Source organism: Paralichthys olivaceus, chromosome 7 (assembly GCF_024713975.1).
Source record: "Paralichthys olivaceus isolate ysfri-2021 chromosome 7, ASM2471397v2, whole genome shotgun sequence".
NCBI classification, from domain to species: Eukaryota; Metazoa; Chordata; class Actinopteri; order Pleuronectiformes; family Paralichthyidae; genus Paralichthys; species Paralichthys olivaceus.
In genome coordinates this window covers 7,960,511-7,979,575 of record NC_091099.1, presented here as the reverse complement: position 1 = coordinate 7,979,575, position 19,065 = coordinate 7,960,511, and the positions used below count along the sequence as shown (strand labels likewise).

At 42.4% G+C, this 19,065-nt stretch overlaps 3 protein-coding genes across 4 annotated transcripts; 2 read left to right on the top strand and 1 right to left on the bottom strand.

Moving 5' to 3' along the window:
* Positions 1–1,025: 1,025 nt before the first annotated feature.
* Positions 1,026–10,373, top strand: LOC109624637 (fibroblast growth factor 6-like). 2 transcript variants are annotated; one of them, XR_011243388.1, is made up of 4 exons: positions 1,262–1,736; positions 2,429–2,532; positions 6,075–6,304; positions 10,176–10,373. XR_011243388.1 is itself a non-coding variant. In XM_020079461.2 (3 exons), the coding sequence occupies exons 1-3, from the start codon at positions 1,394–1,396 to the stop codon at positions 6,249–6,251; spliced, it is 624 nt and encodes a 207-aa protein (XP_019935020.1). In that variant the 5' UTR covers positions 1,026–1,393; the 3' UTR covers positions 6,252–6,805. The 2 variants fall into 2 exon arrangements, 1 of the variants encoding a protein (XP_019935020.1); XM_020079461.2 differs by lacking the exon at positions 10,176–10,373 and having other exon boundaries at positions 1,026–1,736; positions 6,075–6,805.
* Positions 10,374–11,806: 1,433 nt separating this feature from the next.
* On the top strand, positions 11,807–13,080 carry LOC109624635 (fibroblast growth factor 23-like). The gene is made up of 3 exons (XM_020079460.2): positions 11,807–12,023; positions 12,321–12,424; positions 12,530–13,080. Exons 1-3 carry the CDS (start codon positions 11,807–11,809, stop codon positions 12,944–12,946), a joined length of 738 nt encoding a protein of 245 aa, XP_019935019.1. The 3' UTR covers positions 12,947–13,080.
* A 1,154-nt stretch (positions 13,081–14,234) lies between these two features.
* tigara (TP53 induced glycolysis regulatory phosphatase a) lies at positions 14,235–18,376 on the bottom strand. The gene is made up of 6 exons (XM_020079459.2): positions 18,221–18,376; positions 17,060–17,097; positions 16,850–16,971; positions 16,597–16,674; positions 16,399–16,509; positions 14,235–15,567 (listed from the first exon to the last, which is right to left on the bottom strand). The coding sequence occupies exons 1-6, from the start codon at positions 18,256–18,258 to the stop codon at positions 15,184–15,186; spliced, it is 771 nt and encodes a 256-aa protein (XP_019935018.2). The 5' UTR covers positions 18,259–18,376; the 3' UTR covers positions 14,235–15,183.
* Between the last annotated feature and the right edge of the window lie 689 nt (positions 18,377–19,065).

Sequence of the window (19,065 nt, the reverse complement as noted above, 5' to 3'; positions counted from 1 at the left end):
GTGTTGCACTAACATCCATACTGACACCTACAATGTACACCCGGTAATGTGCAGCACCCTCTCCACAACCTTTTTTACCTTTACATAGATATCAAGATTATTCGTGTGGACCCTGTAATTGCAGAGGTTTACACTGTTTGTTTAAGGCCCAGGTCTGAAGAGGTTGATGCAGTTTGGTCTGAGAAGGCTGTCCAGTGTCTTACACCTTGGAAATGGTGCCATCCTTTGGAGATCTTGGGTAACTGGAGTGCGCAGGAGAAACTGCTCCTGGTGCGCAACTGCACCGGCCCCGCTGACGCATGGGCATGCTGCTGTTGGCATTATCTATTACATGGAAAAGACGATAGGCTTTCATGTTGCAGGGAATGGCACGCTGACAATGCGTGCCATTTCATGACGAGCCTCTCCAGTTTGCTCCTCGCACTTCTCACGAATCCACCATTATGGAAATGCATGGGTTACAGTGCACCTATAAAAACATGATACTTTATTAGAATGCCACTCTGGGCCTCAGTTACATCGCCATGGAGCTGAGGAAGGGGGGGGCTCATATCATGTCATGCTGGTGTCTTGCTCAAGGACACGTCAGCAGGGCGGATACTGGCCGACACCGAGGTCCTGAACCCTGATCTTTGCGCCTGACGCGCCGCTGGCTCACGTGTCCAGCTGAGGTGTGATTTTTTTTTTGAAGCAGAAAAACACATGTTTTTAGAGAGAAAGTTCTTGAACGCTGCAGCAGACCGGCGGCCCACTTGTCTCCGGTGACAAGTGGGCCTGTTTTTACACCTTCCTTCTAAATAAGGAAGCGGCCTGACAGACATATGACCACCGACCCAATTTGGGAGCGTCCCCATCGCGTCCCACGGCCGCTGAACGCCACCAATAAGCTCTCTCTCCCTCCTCCAGTCCGACAGTGACAGCAGCCGATTCCCCCTCAACTCTCCACACACTTGCTATTTTTCCCTGCTGTCAGCACCTTCCTTTACCCTTGTGTTATCCCGGCGGCGGAGTCAGCATGATGTCATGGGATGGGATGCGTTATCCCTGGCACGGGTGAAACCGGGTTTTTCGGTGAGTGGTGACGGATTTATTCTCAACTCTTGCCGGGAGAGGGGGAAGAAGCAGAAGAGAGAGAGAAGGAGAGTGTGTGTGTGAGGAGAGAGAGGCGCGGAGGAGCTGCGAAACATGGTAATCACCGACATCACCATCACCTCCAGCTCTGCCGCGCACTCTCCCGTCTCCTCTCCTCCTCCGTACCGGGGCTCGCGTCTCATGCCCGCAGCCCCGCTCCGCGCTCCCAAAATAACCCGCCAGCATGCCGAAGGAAGCAAAACAAGAGGAGCGGTATTTTTAGGGTCATTAATTTCCACCACGTGGTCCGGAGGTAAACCGGATGGCCGTTGCGCAAAGGTTCCGCGTCAGTATGTCCTGCGAGGCCGGCACGCCGCACCGGACGCTGACCGCGGCGCTTCTCCTGGGCTTTCTGCTGGGGGTCGCGTCGGCGTACCCGCTACCAGGCAGGAGGAATGCAACTTTGGTGGAGACGCGCTGGGAGACCCTGTTCTCCCGCTCGGTGCTGGGGATCTCCGGGGAGAAACCGGAGCTGAACTGGGAGAGTGACTATCTGCTGGGCATCAAGAGAGTGCGGAGGCTCTACTGCAACGTGGGCATCGGGTTTCACCTCCAGGTCCTCCCCGACGGCAGGATAAACGGTGCACATAATGAAAACCAGTACAGTGAGTTCTACACCTCCACCGATGTTAATGCAATATCCATGAGAGAGAGAGAGAGAGAGAGAGAGAGAGAGAGAGAGAGAGAGAGTCAGGGTCAATACGCATGAGTCTGATGAGCAGCCTGCCTGTATCCCCTCTATTAACCTGCATGATCATCCTTCTCTTGGGGGGGGGGGGGGGGGGGGGGGGGGGGGGGGAGCGCTGGATTTCTCCAACTGCAAAAGACAAATCTATTAAAACAAGTATCCATCAGCACTTAACACCCCTCACCCACCTCCCCCCCATCTCCTTCTCCCCCCTCCTCCTCCCCAGAGCTCAACCATGACATGAATGTATGGACGGTTTTAGACACAACTTATTTTTACGCAGCAGCAGCAGCACCCCCCCCCCCCCCCCCCCCGTGAGGGCGGTCCAGAGACCAGTGGCCGTGCACGTCAACGCAATATCCCCCGCACAATAATTGCAGATAGCCAGGATTGCGCGTTTAATTGACGCGCACCTGACATGTGGAGATGAGGGTGAGAGGATGCGGAACAAAGGCTCGGCTTGCTGGGCGCAAGGATCCGCAAGGTTACACCCATAAAGGCGCAAGAGAGAGCACGGTGGCTCTGCATGATATAATCAACCAGAATCAGGGTTTTCTATTATTATTATTGTTATTATGACTCTAATATGATTTTCTTTGTCCCCTCCAGCTCTGATAGAGATCTCCACGGTGGAGCGAGGGGTGGTGAGCCTGTATGGGGTGAGGAGTGAGCTGTTTGTCGCAATGAACAGCCGTGGGAGGTTATACGGAACGGTAGGTATGCACAGTATTTCCTTTATTGTCCAGCAATAACAGGAGGCAGAAAATAGGACACAGCCTGCAGCTCCCTGTGTTTAATTTGTGTGCCATGTTTTTTGGGGATGGGACTCCTGCTCCATCTGTCAGCAGCGGGGGGCTCTGACCATTACGCACTGGGAAAATCCATACATTTTCATTTCATCGGGAAATTCTGAGGCTCTATTTAAAGCGTGTGCGCACGGCCCCGGTGGCCTGTGGATAAATAATGATGAGGGGAACAGATGCAGGGTTTGAACCACACACGCCTGTAGTGTTGTCCAGTGTGTGTGTGTTGAGAGAGAGAGGGGAGAGGGGGGGACCCCTCTTAGCAAAGAAATCTGTCAGCAGAGAAGGAAATCAATTATAACGTTAAAGGGTTTATTGAGCACTGAGCACATCCAACATGCAGCTCCACTCACACACATCACCAGCACCAACAGGCCTCAGTTCAACCCCCGCAACACTGAAACATTACAGGTGCATTTATCTTCAATGCTATAGTCTCATCTTTGTTTGATGGAAGTTTTGAATTTCGAGTTTAACCATATCTGTAATACTGTGGAGCGAAGGTGCATTTGTCAGGACCCGTGTGCACGTCACACAAACAGTCATAGTATCTAATGTCCAACAATCAAACCTGTTTACCTGCCAGTTTGGATCTTTCTTCTCACTCACCTCTGGAAAATGTCTCATACATACATTTTACTCCACAGTTTCAGTTGTCCCCACACTTGCATCCTCATGTTGTATTTGACAGTTTACATTCAGCCCCTTTTACTTTGTCTTATTTTAATGTAATTATTTGCACCAATTCGTTCTCGTCCAACACGTTTTATTGTTCTGTTCAACCTGTGTTAAGTTAAACATGGCAAATCAAACTTGCAACTTAAAATATTTTACAAACAAGCAGCAGATTCAAAAGGCAAGTGCAGCAGTGCTATAAAGAGCCTGAGTGCAAATCATTTAAAAGAATAGATATAGGTATCTTTTCATACAAAATACTCATAAAACGTTCCATCAGTGTAGTTGGTTCCAAGCTGGTAACCATGGACACCCTCGACATTCTACGTGTAATCTGATGGGAGATTTTCTTTATAGCTTAAAAACACTGATGTGAGTATCTGATAAAGAATTGTATACAAGACAAAAGAGCAAGAGCTTCATAGTATTATTGTACTGAAGAAGTATTCCTCAAAGACAAAGAAGAAAGGCATTCAGTTTTATTGGTCTGAATACAAACACTCACCCTGTTATTAACTGTGAACTCTCAGAAGAGTTGTAATCACAATAATAAAACTACATCTTAGTCTTCCACGAATTTGCCAACGGTCTTATTGGATGAATTAAAGTTCCCAAAGGCCAAAACTTCATCCTGTTGCTGAATGTGTTGGACAGTTTTATTACTTGCATATGAATTTATTCTGACAAATTTCAAAAGTTTAGATGACAGTAAATTAACAAGGAAAGAGTTAGTCAAAATGGCACTCAGTAGAGCAAGCACCTCCGCCCAGGCCGAACAGTCCCCTTAAATCAAGCTGCACCAAATTGGACACACTCAGTCCTCTAAATATGTCTGATTCTTTTCATCGATAGCCATGAAGTATTCCCTGGGAAAATGGTGTAAATGTTAAAAAACGCCCATACTTGTAACGGAAAGTGAAAAAAGAATTCCTGGATCAGCCCCCCTATTCCGGATTAAATGGGTTCTTTGTTGATCTACGTTCAATCCTTCCACCAAGTTTTGTGGAAATCCATCCAGTAGTTTTTGCGTAATCCTGTTCACAAACAAACAAAATGACAAACCAACAAATAAACCATTGACCCCAGTCAACATAACCTCCTGGGCAAAGGTCTTCAACCATAGTAATTGTACATACTTCATATTGACACGTTTCTTTTTCTCAGATGCTCATGATTCCAATTAAATTCAGATATTTTATTGCAATTAAGTTTCTCATGCTCCCATGTGTTATTTTTAATCTTATTATTTTTGAACTGTAATGCTTCATGGTTGAAATGATGAATTTCTTAAAGTTGAACTTGAAATCTTAGATCCACAAAGATAAAGTGTATTTGTAGAATCCCTGGTGATAAACTCTTGCAGTAGTTTACTTCCAGAACAACGGCAGCTGTTAATATATGAATGTTCAGTTTCGGTGGGCGGAGGAAACGTTGTGTTTAGCAGAGCCCCGCTGACATGTGGCTGCTGGTTATCTCGCTGTGGCCGACATATTTGACAGACTGAATGTGAGTCGGTTATCTGGTCATGAGTGATGAAGCGTTAGCTCGCAGGCTGGCCGCTGATCTGATAAGAGATTGAATTAGACCAAATGGTCTCTGAAGGACAGTATTTGCTGCTGCACGCTGTGTGAGTCATGAATCATCTGCTCAGCAGCTGTAATGTTTTTATACAGACAGATATTTAGAGGCTTTACGAATTTAAAGGGACTTCATGTGGGAAGCAGAGACCAGATGTTAGTGTTTCTCTTCTACCTGAAATCTTCCAGATAATGTCTGTTTTCAAATTTCTTTGGTTTTAAAAATGTTTAGTTTGTCATTTTCAGAATAAACACGTATGAGAATAAGGAAACAGTTAGATTGGATTAGATTTAGGACTGGAAACAAATGGAAAACTAGTCTGGTTCTGTCTAAAGGTAAAAATAAATATTACACATAAATATGTGTTGGACGGCTCATAATTCAAAGAAAACTTTGGACTGGTGGTAGCCAGAATGTTTTCTTACGGCAAAGTAAATACTTACTGTAGCTTCATATTCAGCAAACAGACATAAATCATACCTGACAGAATCATGTGCTGGTCAGTAAAAATCTGCCGATATGAACCTTTCACAGACACACAGGTTAGGGTTAGGGTGCCAATGTCTCAATTTGAAAACTTTTATTTTACAGAGAAATCAATGCAGAAATATTTACATTTAAGTTTGAAAATTACCATTTTATTCATATGTGATTGTATTTCTTTTTATTTGTAGTTATTTACAATGAATTTTATGGTTGAACTGTAAAATATCAAGTCTCAATTTAATTTCTTTGTCAGTAACATTTGATAACGACATCATTGGCAATTTTTTCAACATATACACTTTGGCTGATTAATCAGTTATTTTACTCCCTCATGAGTATTGGTTTCAAAAATCCATATAGTTTGTTCCAGGCGTATTCTCCTAAATATGAAACTATTCTTTTAAGTTCTGTTTGTGTTTCTGTAAATAAGAATCATTTGTTGTCTAAATATCACCTGAATTATTGGATGATTAGAAAAGTGAATGTATTTTGATACAGAGGAGCAGTCAGAGCTGCTGGGAGACTGAAAAAAGAACTCTACATTATCACTGCGTTCATTCGTCATTCTCGTCGCTGTGTCTCATCTAAATTTATCTTGATATTTTTGTGCATCGCTCAGAATCTTTTGAAAGAGCCTTTTAATGTTTTCTCATCAAAGCTTCAGACAAAAACTCTTCACTAACCTGAAGTCTGCTCTCTTTGTCTCCTTGCAGACAGTCTTCCATGACGAGTGCAAGTTTAAGGAGAGCTTGCTCCCGAACAACTACAACGCCTACGAGTCTCTGGTCTACAGAGGCTCCTACATAGCACTCAGCAAGCACGGCCGCGTGAAGAGGGGCAACAAGGCCACCACTGCCATGACTGTGACGCACTTCCTACCGCGAATATGACGAGCAAAAACTGGCAATAACAAACTTATTTGCACATGTGGATTATTTCCCAGGTAACACGAACACCGTATACGTACAAACACGAGACAAAGCGGACTGAACAAGAAAGAAATACAGTTATATCTGATAGTATTTATTCAAACTTTATATGTATATTTGGGTAGCTTACTTTGTATTAGGAAATTATGGAAATGCCATTCTTTGCTGCTTTTATGATTTTAATCATTTTGTGATGTGAAGGAGACGGAGAGGCGTCAATTGTCCCCTCGGTTTTTTATGGGTGCTGCAATGCTGAGTGCTTGCCCTGTCAGTGGATGACAGTTCCTCCTTTTTGGAAGTGAAACGGATACGTTATTACCTCAAAGTACCATATCCTGAGAGCAAGAGGAAGAAGAAGAGGAAAGATGTGTGCATGAACTTTCTACAGATTTTTGTGCTTTCGATAAAGAAATATTTTTGTTGTCATCTGTCAAGAACTTGGGACATTTCCCTGTAGGCTATGTTGGATTGTGTCCGTCACTGTCAGGGCAACTTGTGCACTTGCAAAGTATGGCGGTTGTTTTTCTTGCTTTGTCATGAGGTGGTGGTGCCTTGAATTCCTACTTGCAGCCCCCTAACCCCTTGCATGCGAGAAACGTGGTGCTCGAGTCAGAAATAGGAGTGAAACGCAATTCATCGCTCTCACAGGCACCACTGGCCCAATTCCTAGAGGGCCGGAGGTTTCTCCGCTTTATTTTCTTTCCATAATTAGATCAATTAAGTAATGGAGACTCTATGCAGCACAGGACCCAGTGGAGCCTCTTGTGGCTGCATTGAGAGTCAGCACCCCCCAACATCATGTCCAAGGGAGCTTCGACAATCCCAGGTTTTACTTTCACACGTGTGTGTGTGTGTGTACTGTATATGTGAGCTTGCATTTATTTTGAGTATGTATGTGGATTTGCTCAATTAGAGAGCTGTTTAGTTGGGGGGGGGGGGTCTTTAATCGGGGGCGTCTGTGTAGCACAATATCAGAGACCAGACACTATGAAGCGACGTGTCCTCCATGTGTGTCCGCCTCGTGTTGTGTTGTCCTCCCTCAGTTCAAACTGAGCTGGTGAGTCTGATCTGTTTTTGAAAAGGTTGACTTGATAGAATAAGGGCCTGGTCACACGTACCCAAATGTTTCAGTGGCGAACCTTCGCCTCCCGGGGGCGAATAGAACATGTGCTTCCTGTGGCTCCGCGTGGAGAACAACCTTGGTGAACTTTGACCTGCGACCTCAGTGATGACCCTTCACAGTGGCTTGATGATATTTGGCACTTACAATGATGTGCTCATGCAGAACTTAGTGGATGTCATTGATTAGTCAATTCACTGTAAATACAATGGTCTGCTGCATTAATTTAAAAACAATGTTAATACTCCGGTTTGTTTTTTGAGAGTTCCTGATCCTAGGATTTTTCAACAATGCTTCAGGTAACTGTCGGATGATTTGAGATGATTATTAAATCCCAGACTTTTAAGCTATTTATTCTTCATTCAGTTTAGTCACGAGGCTTCTGGTGAAAGAATATGAGCAATGTTGCTTGAACCAAGGGGTCATATGAAGATGTTCCTTCAGGATTTATGTATGCAGCAAACCATACTTGAATTCAACCCCCTGCCTGTGCTTCTCTTTCAGACTGTAAAGTTCCAGTGTGGAGACAGGGGGGGTGGGAGGGGAGGGGAGGAGGGCAAAGGGCTGGCAGAGTTGAAGATAGCGATGATGCACAGCGGACTTGGGATTCAGGCATGTGGCGCTCGTTGTTTGTGTAACTTGCCAAGGATGCAGATCATGCATGGTTAAAATACCCGAGCGTAAGAACTGTGGGCCCCTCGTCTATTGATGTCACACAGTCAGCGCGGGGCCACGGGATTCCTGTCCCATTCGTCTGAGCAACTTTTGTACCAAGGTCGGAGATGCAGACCGCCTGGGCTCTGTGTAACCGACACGTTTTCTGGCATCTTTAACCACTTATCATTTTGCGGAGCTTGGCACCTGTGGGGATATTTTTCAAGAACGGTTGTCTTGAAATGTGCAATGCAGAGCGGGTGTGTTTGTGATGCTGAAATGCTGTGATCTTGACTTTTATTTTGAAATTTCAGCACTTGACCTGCAATACTCTACTGTAAATAGCGAACTACCAGGCCAGCTTGGTGAAATATGATTTAGAGAAAGAAGCAAGACTCTCACTGATATAGCTCCTGTCTTATCATACAGTGTTTTACCTCATGCCCTGTCTGACATTACTGTAACGCACTGACAAAGTGAGCAATGGTTTACACGCCCTTTAAGCTCCAGCTTCTGTCTAGTAGCAGAGACTAATGTGCAGTTATCTGTGTGTGTGTGTGTGTGTGTGTGTGTGTGTGTGTGAGTGTGTGAGTGTGTGTGTGTGTGTGTGTGTGTGTGTGTGTGTCTTGTCATGTCATGTTCAGTTTCTGCCAAAGCAACAGTGGAGATGGTATCAGATCAGTTCGGTCAGGAAATAACAGGGCATTGTGTGTGTGCGAGCGGACGTACCGAGGATGAGGACGACGGGGATGAGAGCTGCTGCTGAGACCAAAGCACTGAGTGTGGTTTGAGCTGCTGGTGACTGGAGCTAAAAGGCCACGAAAAAAACAAACATGAATCAAACACTTCCAGGAAAAAAGGACACTTGAGTGAACATTGTGTGAATAATGTGATCCGAGAGAGACACCTGACACTACCAGGATGTTTTGTGATGATTTCTTTTGAGCACTGACACCACAGAACAATTGTGTTTGGGGGATTTTCTTTTCTTTTGGGGCCTCCAGCATGTTATTACTCATTTTGACTGATCAGCCTTTATCACGTCATCTGTAGGTTTTCCTGGGACAATTTCACAGCAGGGCTGATTTGTCAAAATGTACAAAAAGGTGCAATTTTATTAAAATGGAGTGCAATTTACTGAGCACGGGGAAGATGCTGTTTCCCTCTTTATGACAATTTCATCAAAACAAGACGACACGTGAGATCTTAGTTCTTGTTTTAATGACAAGCTTGTGTCGACTATTGTCTATTTATTTGATTTATCATGTTTCAGAGGACACTGTCAGCAAACCAATGGTAAAATGGCAAAGTCACAGTGGCTCCTCCAGACGAGCGATGCAATGATGTTGTGTGAAATGAACTTGACATTGTTTACACCTACAGCAGCGTAGCTTAGATTTGCTCAAGAGCTCGAGAACTGAACATCTAAAGGAAATATTACGAGTTCTGCAGCTTTTGCATGATTTCGGCAGAAAAAGGTCGTATGATGTGATGCAGCAGCGTCTGAGAGAAGGTGCATAGTTAATGGTGAAGTAAAATGTCATCTTTCTACATTAACCTTTACTTCTTTAATTCCCCTATGATGCGTATGGAGATCTGAATGGACGAGGTATGTGTCACCCTTTTTGATTAAGGATCCAGTGTCTGGATTTTGCCATTGTGATCATCAGACCTGTTCAGCTGGTTTTAAAATGTGTTGGTTCACAGGGAACTGGAGGTTTGTGGGAGGATCTGTCTGTGAATGTGTGTGTCTGTGAATGTGTGAGTGTGTGTCCCTGTGTGCCAGCAGCCTTTGTGTTTCTCTCTCAGTTTTCTATTCCTGCACTGAGGGGAGAGTGCTTCCTCTGAGTCCCCCTCCTCTTTTTTAACATATACCTCACCTTCTGCCTTAGTTCCGATTATTGAAATGATTGTAAATTAGTTTGAAACAACAGACTTCTCCAATCATTTTGTTTCTGAAAAAAATATGATGACGCGTAAGTAAAATACTATATTGCAAATGGTTTTCCTTTTATTTTTGTACGTATGTGCTGTGCACAGCAGTCAACTGTATTCCTGAGATGATAATTAAAGATGTTTTGTAAAAGCTGTTGTTCTTTTCTACTTTAAAGTCGCATGTTTGACGTCCTGCGTGAGTCTTGACCCCGAGTGACACAGACTGGACTCCAGAAGATCTGGGAAAGAAATTATGAACGAGGGTGAAAGTGTCTAACCTCGAGACGATGAGCTGGTGTGTGGCGCCCTCTTCTGGTGATGCTCAACAACACGTACAGTACTATGGCAACGTTTGAAGTAAATTTAGCTGAAAAAAGAAATGAAACAGAATTAGTGGAAACATTTGAGTTTTAATACTTTAAGTAACAGATGTAAAGAGAAATACATTTATTAGAGTTGTTGATTAAAAAAACTTAAGTCAATATGAAGAATAAACTTTTCAACATCACACACGATGCATGAACGTTTTTTTTCTCAACAAAGTCGAGGTTAAGGACAAAAGATGTCACATCTTGAACAGACGTTTAAGGTCTATGAGACAAAATTGTGATTTGTGAGTATGAGCTATTGAAATAAGATTTGATGAGGAATGAGCAAGGTTTTATATTTCATATTAATTTTAAAAAACAATAGGAAACCTGCAAAATAAAGTGATGCCCTACATTTCAGGTATTGGCTGTCCTCATCAATAAGTGAAATATTGCTGCTGCCGCCTTAACACTTCTTTACTGTGCAATTTTCTCCCAAAGGGCTCAACATTTCCAGTTAAGCCTCTCATAATATGTCATTAATATGCGATGTAGTAGGCGTTTACATTTTCACAGCTTCTCTAAATACTGATTCATGTCCAGACTGTAAACATAAACCACAAGTTGCCCTGGTAGCGTCTCAAGAATGTGCCACCAACAGTATATAAAAACATCACACAACACTTGAATGTGTTGCTTAGATATTGTTGCCGTGGAGCAAAATCACTTACATCACTAGATGTCAACTTTTAAGGGACTTCAATAAAAGCAGAATTGTCAAAGGGACGTCCCCCAATGAGGTTACAACATGTTCTGGTAATGGATGCAGGGTATGCACATGTGAGAGGAAGGGAGAGGCTGCGGAAGTGTGTACAGTTAATTAATAAGCACTTTATGAGTCATTCACTTTGGATGTCCGTCAGCAAACAGTGATTCATACCTCAACGGTACACATGACAGATTCTGGTTTGTGGCATTGATCTGAGTTGACGCTACTTTCTAATTTAAAGAAGCTTCATTATTTCAAGATAAGAGGTGAAGTTTGTTATTGTCATTTCTTTTTCTTTTTAAAAAACCATCTCCATCAACCTTTCGCATCTTCTGCCTCATCCTCCTTATTCCTCTCCAGACTCGTTACAAGTTTAATCTTTATCAAAGATTTATTTTTAGGTTTGAACAAAGAATAGAGTCAGTGTTGTGCTTCTATCTTGGCAGAAATCGATTTCTTGATGTGGAGGTGCTGCCATTCAGAGCAATAACTAGTCAAATTGTGTCTTGGTGGTTTGAGCTTTTAAGAACTGCAAGCAGGCAACCCTTAACCACGGATAAACAGGCCGGCTGTCAGTCATTTGGTCAATGAGTTAGCCAGTTTATTGACCCTGTGCTTAAATAGACCTGTTGGACTTTCTCCTCCTCCACTATCTGCCCGCACACACACCATCCTGAACACTTGCGCTGCTGAAGCCAAGAGTAAAGCGAGCACAGCATCCCCGCTGACCATGCACCCAGCTTTCTTCTCACTCCTCCTGACAGCCCTACATGTGTCTGTACTGGTGGATTGTAGACCGAGGCCCTGGGACTCACCAGAGCAGCGTCCGGACCGTCGAAAGAGCAGCTCCCACACGGGAACACACACAGAGACACCGGCTGGTCCGGGTCGGTTCTACTTAGAACTCAGTGGATCAATGAGAAGAGGCGTTCACACAGACTCTCTAGGTAAGTCTGTAAATATAAGTTCATTTTATTATAAATGAGTTCATTACTCTCAGAAAATGAAAAGCCTAATTGATATTCAATGCATTAAACTTTTGTCCGGTTCATTTCTCAGAGCAATATCATACTTAAAAAACATCTTAAATAAAAACAAAGTTTTAAAATCTATTTTGGATGATGTGTCCGAAGCATATTTTGTATTTCATCTACGCAAACAAACCGATTTCTTACAACCAGGAGTGTTCACGTTGAAACTTTTCTAAACTAAAAAGTGTCATATTTAAACCGGTTTTCTTACAGTTGTTTTGCCAGTGAGAACAGATACAAGCACCGTTGTGTCAATATTTGATTTGAGAAGAAAACGGTTTCTCTGTATGGACCTGAAGGGAAAGCTGCACGTCTCTGTGAGTATTTACTTTAGAAAACGCTTGAGTGAAGTAAAAAAAAATGGCTGCCGGGGGAAGCTGTGATAAATATACTGCATTTGTCTGCTTTTTTCTACCAAACAGAGACAAAAGGACAAAGCAGATTGCCTCTTCCAGCCCATCTGGTTCGATCTGAGAAACCACCGTGACGTGTTTTCCACTGCAACTGGCGGCAAACTGCTCAAACTGCAGGGAGCTGCTCACCGAGAGCAGACTGAGGCCTCCTCGGTGCAGCTGGAGATGTTCCTGGGTCCCTTGGTGAAGAGACAGAGGAGGAGTGAGGAGGTGAACCCCTCTGATCCATTAAGAACACATCCGCTTCCCCCACATTCCGCCAAAGATCACAAGGAGACGTCTCACGGGCAGCCTGAGCAGGACCAGGCCGGGGCCGTGTCCAAAGAGACCATCACCTCCTGCGACGACCCCCTGAGGGTCTTACAACACAACGGGCCCGTCAGTCCCGTCAAGACAAACATCGCAGACCGGGCAGAGCAAGACTAAGACACTGAACTTTATCAAATGAAAATATCAGGAGGGGGTGCAGGTCTCTATGGTTGTTCTGAAAACTCACTTAATGTTTGTTTGCATGACAGACGCAGGTAGATTCCTCGTCCTGCAGCGTCAGAGCCACGTGACAACTGACAGAGGGCTGGAGGAGTCAGGTTCACGTCAGAAGTTATTTCCAGAGAATTCAATATTTCACAACTTCTGAGAAAAGAAAGCAATTTATCAAACCCTTGAATTGTTTTTTGATTTAATGGAGCTATTACACGAGCTAATGGACTCAAACCCTGTTACATCACAGCGCCTCTGTTTGAATAGCAGAAAACATTTGACATAATCATGGGGCAGGTTTGGTCCAGTGTCCTGTCGTCCTTTAACCTCTTATGTCGGTTAAACTTTAAACCCCGGACCAGATGTGGGGCAATGTTTATTTTGCATATGTAAAAATGTATAATCTGTTAGTAATTATGAATATTTATACAGAAATCTGTTGGGAGGGATAAAAAACAACCAGTGCATGTTGTTGTTACTGGAAAAAAATGTATTCATTCATTAACAGGAGCCAATTATATCAGGTGCCGGACACCAATAGTCGCAGAAATAAAAAAGCTATTTATTTATTGAAACGTGTTAAATGACCTGCTTCCTAGTCTACTGTTTTATTATTTATATATATCATGTTGTCTTATTTCTAATACAGAAAAATAAATGATAACTATTCTGTGGATTATTGTCTATTTATTTATCAGTCCAGTGACATGTTTGAAACCTGCTCTGAAACATCTGCTCTCTTTCGGCCTCGTCCCCACAATTTTCTAATTCACCACATCACCAAGAAAAGAAAGATCCCTGCACACTTCGGGACAAATACAAACTAGAATGAAAAAAGATTTTCATGAAATTCTTTTAAAACACAGTCTAACAGACTGGTATGTGCCCCAGAAACATTTAAGGTGATTGTGGTGAATGTATCAGGAGGAATTTGAATTATTGGAGATTAACATTTGAGCTGTTTGAGGCCTCAAACACTGAGAACTGCACCAAACTTACTGGAAACATTTAAGCACAAGCTTTTTCCCTCCAAACAATTCAAAAATAAATCACATGACTAATATACACACAACGTATTGGTTATGTAAGAGGTAAATATTAGGCCTGGACAAACATTGTCCAGAAGAAGTGATGCATTTCAAATAATTATAAATGAAGAAGCATATTTACTGATGAGATATTTATGTTAGTTATGTTTTTAAAAATAAATAAAAATTGTGTAAAGAAGAAGAAATAAGTTTTAAAACAGTTTTATCAGGAGGAGACTTTTTTGGACAAATAACACAATGACACAGAAACACACAACAGCGACTCACTATTCAGGAGAGAGACGTGTTTGAGTCTGTTCTGTAAATTATTTAGTTTTAGTTGAGAACTGCAGTAGAGAAACCGTGCACAGATGCTACAGGACAACACACGAGGTGTTGACAAACGAGTCCTTGTGTTAATTCATGAAAAAGTCACTGATTTCCAAAAAGTCAACACTGCTGCCGCTCTGTTGTTTTCCTTCGTTAAAGAGATGAACGGCAGGGAGATAAAAATAGAAACACCGACTCACAGAGTTTCCAATTTTGAGCAACCACGACCAACACAAACTATCTGAGGTTAGAGAAGGGGAATAAAGCAGATTTTAACATTAATTAATACTTCATATCTAGGACATTTTGAAATTATTGAATAATGTTTGATAAGATATCGACATTATCAAACTAAATAATTAACAATAATTGTTTTTTTTATATTCCTGTGTTTATCCATTAAATTCCAAATGTGAGTGAACTGTACACTCAGAAATATCAGCCAGTTTTCCATCAGGATTCATGCGTTATTCTCTGGGAAATCAACAGAAATGTAAAAACAAAAATCTCACAATGCTAAAGAAAGTGAAAAAAGAAAAAATCCTGGATCTGCACCAAATTTCTGTCCTGACCCGTATCACATCCTACCATCAAGTTCTGTGGTAATCCAGTAGTTTTCATGAAATCCAGCCAAACACAGACTTTACAAAGCCTCTTACTTACATTACTAGAACCTTTGACTGTCTCCACATATTAAATACTTTAAAAAAAATAATAATTTAAGTCTGAAGAGGTTTTTATTTCTTCCCTTTTTTTCTCCCACCGTCTCCTGCACATCCTTCCAAACCTCTGTCCTCCCTCCTCCCATCATTCCTCCCTCTGCTCCTACTGTTTAACAAGCTCTTTAACATGGTCGCCCCTGTGGACGAACACGCAGCGAATCCCTGACAATTCAAACCTGTCGTCCTCTTTTCTCACGGTCAGTATGAACCGACACAGACCCGTGTTGGGACTTATAGAGAACAAGTGTGCTCTGTCAGAACCCTCAGGCAAAGAACAATGCATCTCCTCCACAAAGTAGCGCACCACCACACGCATGTAGGCTCCGTGTGTGACGACCAAAGCATGGACCGGGACCCCCCTGACCCCATCGTCCGGTCTCCCCTCCACGGCAGGCGAGTACTTCTCGTCCTCCGCGCTGTGGTGCCAGTGTTCCGCCCCAATCTGCTGCAGCATTTTCTCCATAAACCCTTTGACCCGCTCCTTCACCTGAGCAGAGCAGAAGTCTGTTACGTGTGTCTTTTGTTTTCTTTCCACACAAACAGCAGAATGTACGTCACAGAAAACATGATTGCGTGCAGCGGTGAGGGATTAAAGTAAAAGGTTGTTAAATTCAAAACAACACAACACTGTTCCGGTCAAAAACCCACACGTCCACATGCCAACTCCAGTTTCACCCTGATGCAACAACCTGTAACTGGTGGAGGGGGGGGGGGCTCTGGCTGACACGGATTGGGGCGCTCGGTGGCTAACGTCAAATCTATCTTTGTACGACTGCATCATCATCATCATGTGCTGGTCACGTACCAGAGTCAACGTCCGAGCCAAGATCTAATAGATGAAGCCTGACGAGAAGTCTCTGAAATACAACACCCCCCCCTCAACCGTGTCCTCCCACATGTGTGACACAGAGCTGAGTGACTTTTTAATCAGAGGCAGTGACGGACACTCTGCAATTGTTTGACAGTACTTTGACCCTGATTCACATTCCAGCAGATACATAGGAGACACAGAGATGCAAAGAGGCCTTGACGTAGCAGGTTGCATCCTCAGAGACAGTGGTCGGCAGAGGAGACGAGTGTTTCCTGCCACCTACTGGTACTGAGAGCACACTGCATCGGGGCACTGACACCACACTAATGTTAGTGGATGTAAACGTGCATGAGGATGTAGATGCAAAGATGCAGCATTTTCAGTTTAGACAGTTTTAGTTTCCAGCCGAGGATTATTAATATAAACACATTAAAATATGTATCTGCATCAAAGTTATACAGATAATAAATAAGTAAACTCCTGGTTGAAGTTGAGTCTCTGTCTCACCTGCTCCGGAGTCTCGCCCCCTGGTGGAGTGAAGCCTGGGAACGTCTGACCCGCTGCCTTTGCCATCTCTCTCACATCCTGCAGTAGTCCACCCTCTGCTATTCCAAAACTCTGGAAAACATCACGTCATTAACCGGATAACTCAGACTGTTCGTTTTCTAACGTAGACTGAGACGTCAGTGAAGACGTGCCACTCACTATCTCTTTGAGTAAAGGGTCAGGAGCCAGTTGGAGCGTAGAACAACTGCTGTTGTGTTTCATTATTGTTTCAGCAGTCTGGAAGAAAAGAAAACAGCCACCTCATCACAAACTGAGCCACAACATGGATAGAGAGAAGTAAACTGTTAGCAACCTAGTTTGCTCATTACTACAGAAGTGAGATAGTTTAGAAATAAGACCAGAAGAGGTGGTTTAATTTATATATGAGAAATTAATCCCGATGTGAATCTACCTGCTGGGCACGCTGCATATCACTGACGTACACGTTGCTGAACTTGACGTCTCTCAGGTAGAGGCCTGCAGCTTCGGCCTGCTGCAGCCCGACCTCAGAGAGAGGAGCATCTATAGCCTGACCTGGGTGATGGAGGAGGAAAGTACTGATTATAAGAAAAAGAGAAAATAACTGCTTTCATCTTCTTAGCACAGATATTCTGAGTCGTACCTTGTAGACGACCTTCTTTGTTGTAACGTGTTTCCCCACTGCAGGAAATACAAAATGCATCAAAATGTAGGAATTGATTCTTTAAAATGTCAGAAAACTATGAAAGTCTTTTTTCATAGTTTTCTGATGTTTGTTTCGATGTTTGTTTAATAATTCGTTTTTTTCTGTCTAATTTCACAAGTTTATGTGTGTGTGTGTGTGTGTGTAACTGCTTTACTAATTATTTGTACTTTTGCCTTTGACCATGTTTTCCTATGTTACAGAGTTATGTAATGGACTTATGAATGATTTGTGTCTGTATATGTGCTTCTGTGTGTATTTTTTCATTCCATTGATCGGCCAGGAACTGCAAATGAAAACTACTCTTCATGGTTAACTCACATTTACATGCTGGAACTAAGTTCACTTGTTAATTTACGTCCATTGTCCCTTTAAAATAAATAAACATCAGGACATATTGCTTTTCTTCTTTGTCCAAAAGCAAAACATATTAAATTATATATAAGTACATAGAAAAAGCAGAAAGCCAACAACTAGCTAACTTTTTCTATCTTTGACTTTTCAAACTATTTATTTATGATCATTTTCTGTTTTTTAACAAATATCTTCTGATTGTAGTTTTCATCGTATAATTAATCTTTGCAGTAAATGATGTTGAACCTTCTGAAGGAGGATTTGTTTAGTCTGAACAGTGACAACAAAAATAGGAATAAATATTGTTATAGCTCAATTACTACACTATTGATTGAGAAATTTGACCAGACATCGACATGTTTATTCATTCATTCATTGCCCTGGCGGTCATTATCAGGCACTGCAGCCTATACAGACTGGCCAGAACTTGAATGTCCCGAGTGTCCCTGAAGTAGTTTTTTTTTATAAAACTTTATTCCTAAGTGTGTTTCTTTACAGTAACACATTACGCTCCAGTGTCTCCAGTGTTGGTCATGAGACACACATGTGACACGTGCTGCTGCAACATGGAGTGTACATATAAAACCTGGAGACATGTAACTATAGTGTTGAAGAAGTAATGGATTACTGCAGGTTACTCTATTTAAACATACCCAGGTCACAGACACAGACACAGAAAGAGCAGGACCACTGAGGGTTCAATTCAAACTAATGCAAACATGAAATATCACATTTAAATTCACTTACTGTCGAACAAGAGTTAAACCAAACCTCAGAGCCCTCATGCTGTTCACGACACACGTGAGCGCGCCTAGCTGCTCGCTCCCGGTGCTTTAAATAAAACTGCAGCCGTGCACGAGGTCTCCAGGAAATGAAGTGGATCAGTCCATGTTTGTCAGGACGAGCACGCTCCTGTCACGACCTGCAGCACAAACCAACGTCATCATTAGAAAGGTTATTGGGATTAATCCTGGATTCAGATTGGACCTGACTCACCTGCTGAATCTCCCTCCTCTCCTCTGATTGGCTGAATACAAACACATGTGATCAGTTCAGGTAAAATATAACTTGTTCACTGAATTATTGCTTTGGTTTATAATAGTATTCATCGTGTTCTTTGTGTTTTTCCTTTCAAACAAGTTTTTTTGATCAAGTACTTGTGTTTATTATTTTTGATATAAAAACAATCCTGCTCTTACAGCATGTGGCCACTGGAGGGCAGATGTTGCTTCTTTCCCCTGTCACAGAAGCTCATGAGTAACTAAGTTTACTCTGGTCAAGTAAAGGTTATATAAGTAAGTAAGTATAAGTATAAGTGTAAGAATAAGAACAAGTGTGAGAACAAGTGTAAGAATAAGTGTAAAAAAGGGAATACGATTTTACATATGTCACGGAACCATGTTATTGTTTTTAACGTGTATTTTATTTTCTATAATTCATTTCAGCCACAGATCTCTTGATTTTTCTATAAATGTTTCTTACTTTTAATCCATTTGCTGTGTTTGTGTGTTATTTTTCCTACATGTATTTATATTTGAATCATTTGTTCTTGATTTTATTTTACCGTGTACTATTTGTCAATGTTGTAATTG